Here is a 9,070-nt window from a genome sequence, read left to right as displayed (position 1 = left end):
GATGAGTGGAACACATCGAGCTTGGAATCTCTCTTATCGAACGAAGGGGAGGCGTTGTTATGGTAACGGAGCACACACACTGGATCCCTCCGTGATAAGAGTGCGACATTCAGGTGAGACGGCCATTGCTGTTAGAGAAGCAGCAACGAGGTCGCGACATGAAGGATTTATTTTACTATATGAAAGTTCTATAATTCGAACAAAAGTACATACATACAAAATAGTTTCGTCTATCTTACTATCTGCTTTTCGAATTCATCCTGCCTTTACTTTTACTTTCAAATAAAATTTCCTCGATCGTCTTTTCATTTTATAATCATTTCATTTAATTTATTATCTGTTGGATTACTTGAAGATAAACATATAAGTTTAATATAATTGTAAAATTGTAGTATTACTAACGATATACGATGTATTATTATTATTACTAATTGTTTAAATAAATATGTAAAAAAAATTGGATATCCATTAAATGTTTCTTCATCGATGTTATATCCCACTCCTGTTGGAATTCTTACATGAACGATTACAAAAAAGTGACGGTATTAATTATCTGTTAAATATATATCCCTTTTATTTAAAAATAACTGATATGACCCGATACAACACTCTGAAAAAATATATTACGTGAAATATATTAGCATGTTCGTCAGCCGGATAAAATGTATAAACTGTTTCAATGGTGTGTGCCCGTCACTATATTAATAAACGTCGTTACATTATAAACTATCATTGTAGTTATAAGATTTGTAAGATTATTGATAGGTTCTTGTACTCTGACGATTAATCGGCGAGAGAAACTTTTATGCTTCGTTCTTACAACAATGATTATTTCTAATATCTTAACACATTATTGACCGATTCACAGATATACTCGTTTTTGCAGATACATAAAAATTATATAATTGTTAAGGTATAAAATAGTACACATTGTTTAACACGTTCCATAGCGTTCACTTAATTCTGGTATTTTCAATTTTTTGAAATTTGTAATATTTTAATAATAATATTAATTCGATCATGAACATAACCGGAATGAAGTCCCAACAATCTCAGGTATTATTTATTGTTGTATACCGGTCAATAATGTGTTAAAATAATAATTCTTAAATCTTACAGAATAAAAGAAAACAGAAGAGATAAAATCTTAACACTTAAACATATTTTCGATAATATTTACAAGAATGCAAAGGCGCCAGGGTCGATTTGTTATTTGTTTCGGAGAGCTGCTTTAAAAAATTCGTCTTTTATAAAAAAAAAAGAAAAAGTAATATAAAATAAATAAAAATACAATAAAAGAGGGAAAACAAGAATAGAAGAAAAAAATCAAAGTGTGGAAGATCTGACATTGACTCTGACACATTTTCTACATATATACCGGATGTCTCGGCCCCTATTCGCAACTGTTTACAAGGAAAGAAGAAAAAAAATAAAGCGATAACTTTTGCACGCCTTTGCGTTATCGTACGTCACGAAGCTCAAGTTTATTGAACTCTCATCGCTTCGGTCGAAATGAGATCGACGCTTTCCTTAAAAATTCGAGAAAAGGGGAGTAAATGTTATTTTTATTATTTTTTCTGCTTTTTTTTTTGACTTTCCTAATTTCTCTCAAGTATAAACAAAAAATCAAGATTTTCCGGAAAGTAGTTTAAATTTAAAATAAAAAAAGAAAGAAAAATCTTTAATATGTACTTTTATCCTAACAAAATCTTTAAGATATATCTCTCGACTTCGAAAGACAAACAATAGGAGTAATATACTTTTAAACGACATCAAATTCAGACTTACAATGATATTTACAAGAACCTAAATTAACACCATCCAAACCATTATATACACACACTTTTGAGATACTTAAATTTTAACTTAACTAATACGACAACATTATACTTGAAATCTAAATCTATCTTGCAAAATAACGAAGTATTGTACCGTGATCGCAAGAGAAAAGTACTTCTGCATTATATCAAAATTTCTTGTTTGGCTTCTTAAAAGAAAAAATAGGAGAATCCACTTTACGATCTTACTATTTCCGAACTTAACGATATGGTCCCTTTCATCAACACTCAGTAAATTTGTCAACTTTGATCTGAAAAGTCTACGCATGACTATCCCGTTTCAAGACTTAAATAATCGTTAAATTCAATCATAGATCAGCTAGGATCGAGATTGAAACTACTAACGATGAATATAAAAGCTCACAGTGTCGGAGAATCGACGTCTTTTTCGCAGCGAGCTCAAAAAATCTTTGTCATAATCTCATCGACAATAATTTGAGATTTTTAAGAAGATATAGAAACAACAGTGGGTCTCTCAAGATGGCCATTGTCCAACATGATCTTACTACCTGCTGGACTGGGCGAGGAATTGCCGAGAGTAACGATATGAGGTGAGGCAAGTTGGTGATGATCGGGTGAGTGTCCCGCTGACATCATTCCTGGTGAATGTGTCGCACAAGGTGGCGAAGGACATTCAACTTTCGGAGAATGAGTTTCGAGGAGCTGCTGATGCTGTTGTTGTTGTTGTTGTTGTTGTTGAGAAGCAATCATGTCGTAGTAGAGTCCACTAGGTGTCGTTGAACGATAGGAAACTATACGACTGCCCGATTGTGGATTACCGTAGAGGGAACCTGCGTATGTAACTTGAGGAACCACGGAGTGGGCCATCCTTAAATCATAGTTATCTGTGGATTTTAAAGAAATTAGTTTATAGATATAAATATATACATACATACATACATACATACATATATATATATATATATATATATATATATATATAAAGCTCAAGATTCAGTATATTTGTACGACAACCGCCCTAAACTAATCGACCACTTTCTTTCTTCACTTCTCTAATCAAAAACTATGAAAATTTGCATAAACGAGTATGCCTCAACAGTTTATACTGCTTTTCCATTTACTTGTGGTACGATTGAAAGTAGGTCAGCTATCGGAGCAATGTATGCACGTACGTATATAACTGCAATCGCGAACGGTGCCGACCGGTTAAAAAAGTCTGTTAATTGTGGGAAATGAAACTCGTTTGAGATAGAACCTACCTGGTTCTAGTTTTAAGTTATTGTTGTTATTGTTATTGTTGTTGTTGTTATTGTTGGTGCATTGTGCAACATTGCCAGCAATTGGAGTATCGGTAGACTTCATGCCACCTTTAGGTTTACGTTTACGAGTTTGAATGCTGTCCTTCTTCATCGTCATCGGCCTATTGATACCATGAAGCTTGAAGTAGAGACCGCAGGCATTGCAAACTGGTTCACCAAGGGAGTTTCGTCGCCAGAGTGACGTCATTGTCGTTTGGCAATTACTACAAGAGAGTCCTACGCGCCTTGAAGCGGACTGCAGAAAGAAAAACTTGATTAGTCGATCGAGTTACTTAATTTTTCTCTTTCTTTTCCTCTTCGAGTTTCATCGTTGGACCATCCAACAATTGGATAATCCAACAACGAGACTCAGTTCCAGAGGTAGAGAAAAATTTGTGTTTCGCTTCGAGAGAGCAGGATTTTCTTTCCTTTCCCTCCCTTCCCTGACTGATACTTTTCAATTTAAATCCTGCTCTCGGACGTTGAATTCGTTACAATTACTCATTAATTTTACAATATAAAACAAAGACGAAAAAAAAAAGAGGGAAAGTCACTTGCACAGTTCCACGAGTTACGTATGACACAATATTGAACGTAACATCCTGCAAAGTTGAAATTTCATTAATTAAAAGATCTACATATCGAAACGATGACCTAAGGTTAAGCCATTTCTGTGCAAGGGACAGACGTTCCGCGTGTAAAGTAGGAAAGAAGACGGACCACCCTCGCCTCGTAAACTCACGCGAGCCTGTAAAAACTCAACGATCTAATAAGCTAGAACGGAGATTTGAATTTAATTTCCTTCGTCCTAAGAAGGTTGACAAATATCATCGTGATCTATCGATCATTATCATAACATCGAAACGGCTAATTGAACAGGCCGCGCGTGATTTCAGGAAGGAGAGTGCTTGTGTACCATGGGTATAGTGGCACCTCGAAGCTACGATGGATTTTCTACTAGAAAGAAAGAGTGATCAAGAGAGAGAGAGATAGATAGACAGATAGGCAGTGTGATATTTCGCAAAAAGAAAAGTATAAGAAAGAAAAAAATATTAAAAAAAGAAACAAAAAAGGAATGAAAAAAAGAATAAAAAAAAAACAAAACAAAAAGGAAAGAAAAGAAGAGAAACCGTTCAAATGACGAGAGATGAAATTCCCGAAGAGCATTGAAGTAAAAAAATTAAAAGAAAAAAAAAATAAATAAAAATAAAAGTAAGAAAATATGAGCGGAACGAAAATGGTAGTGGAGGATGCACAATTGAAGGATCGATTGGCAAGGAAATTTTGATTATGTGTTTAATGAAGTATCCAGGAAAAGTGGTGGTAGATAAAGAAAGAAAGAAAGAAGAGAAACAGAGAAAAAGAGAGATAAAGAGAGAGAGAGAGACAGAGAGAGAGAGAGACAGAGTGCTGAGTTGGGGGGATGACACCTACCAAACGACGGCTCGATTTCTCCTCGAAGGCGCGAGGGGCGCCACTATACCCACAGAAGCCTTTGTAGAAATCGCCCTGATCCGCCACTGAAACAGACAGGAGGCCAAACGTTAGAGGTTGTGTTTCCTTCTTTCTTTTCCTGGGCGTACGTATTCAAAAGCGTACTTTCTTCTTCTTTCTTTCTTTCTTTTCTTCTCTTTTATTATTATTATTGTATTTTTTTTTTATATTTTGGTTTTCTTTATTATTTCTCTTTTTTTTTGTCTGCTTTCATCCCATCATTAGGAGAAGCGAAATGTGTGAAAGGAAAGGAGCAAAGGATAAAACGAGATTCGCGAAAATTCACGTCGAGATTTTTCTTCCTATTTTGACTATTTCTTTTTTCTTTTTTCTTTTTTTCTTTATTTTTGGGCGAGGGTAAAAGGTAGGAGGAGAAGAAACAATCAACGAAAATGTAATATCGTTGAGCTATGATTCATCTTTCCTTCTTTCCTTCTTTCTTTCTTTCTTTCTTTCTTTCTTTCTTTCTTTCTTTTTTTTTTGTTTAAGTCTTTTACACCACGGGCGAATTTCCACATAGGCTCCTGGACACCACGAGGAGAAGAAAGAACGTCCCCTCTTCTTCTCGCTCTTTGCACCCCCTCATTCTCATATTCTCACGCACTCTTTCCCTCTTTTTTGATATTAGCTTTCTCTTTTCTCGAGCTTCTATGCTATCGCAATATTTTGCAGCGAACGGTTCGGAGGACACGAAATACTTAATTACTCCTATCATTAATTATTTTTATCGAGTAATAAATCCAATGTAAAACGACGAAAATAAAAATACAAAAAAAAAAAAGATACATAAAATAAACATCCTAACTTTGAAACTAATAATGATAGATTCCAAATAAATGAAAAAAAATGTATGAAGAAAAAAAATGTGACGAAGGATAAGAAAAATACAAGAAATATATATATATAAAAGAAAAAAAAAAAAAAGAAAAAAAAGAAACGATAAGAACACCAAGGTATTATCCAAACCGTCAACGCGCAAAAATCATCACTCTGAGCATCGAGATGGATCAATGAAATATACCATCTCGGCGTCCGCATTCTTACCAGACGACGTGGTTGTTTGACTAGGGGTCGATTCATTCCGTTCATCTTGTGGTAGAGACCGCATGCGTTGCAGAGGTAGTGCCCGGTACCGTCCCTTCGCCATAAGGGTGTGGAAATTGCCCCACAGTTCACGCACTCGCGACCCTCCGTAAAGTACTCCGCCTCGATGTTGTGCACTGTGTTGGCATTGTTGTTTTTTTTGGTTTGTATTTTTTTTTTCATCGTTTCGCAATCTTTCAGTATTTTTTTTTTTTATTTTTAATTGTAATGTTTTTTTATTATTTTTTTTTCTCGTAGCATTCGTTTCGTCGTCCACGTGTCGGAGGAGCACATATTGACAAAAAAGGAAAAAGGATTTGAAGGAATTAAGGAAGGAGAGTAATACTTGTAGGAAAGGCTCGTGTACCCGCCTAAATATTTTTTTTCTTTTTTTCTTGGATTGACAGTTCCTTCGAAAAGCAAGCGAATCGATAAATATATAAATAAATAAATGTATATATATATATATATATATATATATATATATATATATATACATATATATTTATATTTTGCACAGACTTCCGAATTATGAGTTCTACCTGGTTTCATTTTGATGTTGTGTTGTAATTTCGCAAGAAAGAGAGAGAGAGAGGGAGAGGGAGGGAGAGAGAGAGAGAGAGAGAGAGAGAGAGAGAGAGAGTTATGCAATGTTACGCTCGTGCACCATCGCATGGCCTCCTTCCACTCTTTTGCTCGGAAACAATAATTGTCCGCGTTCGTCCAAAGTATTTCTTCTTTTCTCTTTTCCCGTCCATACGTGAGCATGAATATGCATACTTCCACGCGTTTTAATACTGAATGACGTATATAACACGTAGAAAAGAAAGAGAGCGAGAGAAAGAGAGAAACACGAAATTCCACGAGATTTCTCTATTATCATTCTTTCTGTTCCTCTCTTTATCTTTTGTTATAAAAGCGAACAATGATTTTCGAAAGGAAAAGAAATAATAAAAATAAAAAAGACAAAATAAAAAAGAAAGAAAGAAAGAAGAACCAAAAAAGAAATACGATGAATCAAATGCTACTTTCTAAAATTCATATTTGAAAAAAAATAGAGAAAGCTATCATTACGAGATTTTCCCGGTATTTTTCCATTTAGCTCGAGGCAGGAAGATTACTTCATTCCCGTACAATAATAACTTTATTTTTGGAACTACGATCCGAATTGATCAATTGTCACACTGATCAATGAATCATCGATCCTTTATATAAAAAAAAAAGTTAACGAAGTTAACGATCCTATAAAAAGTTTTTATCAAATTGATCAATGATACTTAATTTATTGATACGATATGAAACTCTCGATCGATATGATATTGACATAATTTGCATGACTGTGAACACAGACTGTGAAAATATGAAATGAAGTAGGAAAAAGGGATGTAGGACGCAGGAAGTAGGATATGAGGAAGGGGAGTATAAACGTAGAGACGGACATGGCTTTATCGGAATTTCCGGTGTTTGCCGATAATAACGAGAACCAACCGAGGAACCACCTCCGTATAGATCGTTCATCCAACCAACTAACGCTTTATTCGTAACTACCTGAATTTTCTAACAAAAAGTTCAGTTAGAAATAACCCGATAAAATTTCCAATCTTATCGATATATACATATATATACATATTGAAATTAATTAGATAATTTTTTGATAAACCGATATAAAATACATATGACATACGCGTTTGCTCGATTGATTTAATATTGTTTATAAAAATGTGGATTGATTGAAACAAACTGCTCATTATATATAAAAAAAAAATGACGCGAATTTAACAACAATAATGTGAACAAATTGATCAATCGATATATTTAATTGATCGTATCGTATTATGAACAATTTTAATTGAAACGTCGTAGATAATTTTTCTTGGTATATAAAGCGACGCACTAAGAGAAAAAAAGAGAAAGAGGAGAAAGATCTCAGCTCGTATTATTCGACGAATGAAAAAGAGAGAGAGAGAGAGAGAGAAGAAGAAGAGGACGAAGAGGTCAGTGGACGGTACTCGCACTGACGACAGAAATCTGACTGGAAAGCAATCGGATATCGCGTGTAGGTAAGCAAGAAGTTGCTGACGCTGTACGAGTCCTACGAACTCTACTAACACTCTGTCTGCATACTCTGACAGATTCGAAGCTGGTGTGCCAAGCTCTGCGAGAATCGAATTGCGTTCTCGCGCCTTTATGACGCCACCTTGACCCACAAATAACAAAGCTAATGAGGTAATAAAACATCACATCCCTAATACAAAACAATATTTAATATTAATATGATCGTCTAATTCGATCGTAATGTTAATATTTTGTAATCTTTATTAATAATTGATTGATTTATTTGTTTGTTTGTTTATGTGTTTCAGAATAATATTTTAAAAAGTTATCTATATGAAACTTTATGTGACTTTAAATCTATGCACTTATATATTTTTATTTCTATATCATCACAGAATTAATTGCATTACTTTTTGTTTTTCTATTTTACTATCATAAAGTTAATTGTCACTTCATATCTTATATTTTTCATATATTCTAAAATGTCAGCTATAATTTTCATATCATATATAATAATTATAACATTATATATACTAATTTTTTAAATAGGAAGAAAAAATATTAACATCGAACGAAATCGTAGGATCAAATATATCGATAATATTCTTGTCTATTTGAAATTTATAATCATAATTAATTTTTTATTACGTTAATAATAACGCAAAAGAGAGAAATAACTAGGCATACGAAGGAAAAGACAGAAGAAGAAGAAGAAGAAGGATGATGATGAGAAGGTTTGTATCGAGTTACCATGGCCATGGCGAAACGGCGAAGAAGAGGTCAGAGGACACGAGAATCTGCTCGAGAAGATACGGGGCGAAATCGGACTGGGAAGCAATTGGATATTATATAAGCATGAACTAGCTGACACAGTGGAATAAACGATCCCTTCTCCTTTTCTTCTGTCTGTCTCTCTCTCTCTCTCTCTCTCTCTCTCTTTCTTTCTCTCTCTTTCCTTTTCTCTTTTCTTATTCTTACCCAAGGGAAAACCTACGGTCAAGTTGCACGCCCACGTTTATACGACACCGTTAACAACCTCGATCCTTTTCTCTTTCTCTCTCTCTCTCTCTCTCTCTCTCTCTCTCTCTCTCTCTCTGTTTCTCTTTTTCTTTCTCTTTCTCTCTCACTCATCCTAAAACTTCCCCATTCATCTTAGAAAGAAAAATTTAACAAAACTTTTTTGTATCTTTTTTGTACAAAATTGACAAAAATTAATCTAATATTCGACGATGTATTATTAATTTTCATAAATTATAACTTCTCCTATCGAACAATTTCTAATATCCAAGTGGAGAGAAACGTATCGTTTGAATATTTATAGGTCAGCTGAACAGCTGAAGC

The 9,070-nt window shown here is 34.2% G+C and overlaps 1 protein-coding gene across 7 annotated transcripts in view; it reads right to left on the bottom strand.

Annotated features, from left to right (window-relative positions):
• Positions 1 to 549: 549 nt before the first annotated feature.
• LOC127063099 (box A-binding factor-like) overlaps positions 550 to 9,070 on the bottom strand; it is a 51,765-nt gene continuing 43,244 nt past the window's right edge. For 6 of the 7 annotated variants that reach the window (XM_050992417.1, XM_050992422.1, XM_050992416.1 and 3 more), the window contains 3 exons: positions 5,636 to 5,811; positions 3,059 to 3,353; positions 550 to 2,683 (listed from right to left, as the gene is read on the bottom strand). In XM_050992417.1, the coding sequence (XP_050848374.1) occupies positions 2,283 to 2,683; positions 3,059 to 3,353; positions 5,636 to 5,811 (872 nt within the window). In that variant the 3' untranslated portion in view covers positions 550 to 2,282. Of the gene's footprint in view, positions 2,684 to 3,058; positions 3,354 to 4,531; positions 4,618 to 5,635; positions 5,812 to 9,070 lie in introns of all 7 variants that reach the window. The other variant, XM_050992420.1, reaches the window with a different exon arrangement.

Source organism: Vespula vulgaris, chromosome 4 (genome assembly GCF_905475345.1).
Source record: "Vespula vulgaris chromosome 4, iyVesVulg1.1, whole genome shotgun sequence".
Lineage (NCBI taxonomy): Eukaryota > Metazoa > Arthropoda > Insecta > Hymenoptera > Vespidae > Vespula > Vespula vulgaris.
The sequence above is the reverse complement of the archived record's forward strand: the minus strand, read 5'-3'. Positions and strand labels throughout refer to the sequence as shown.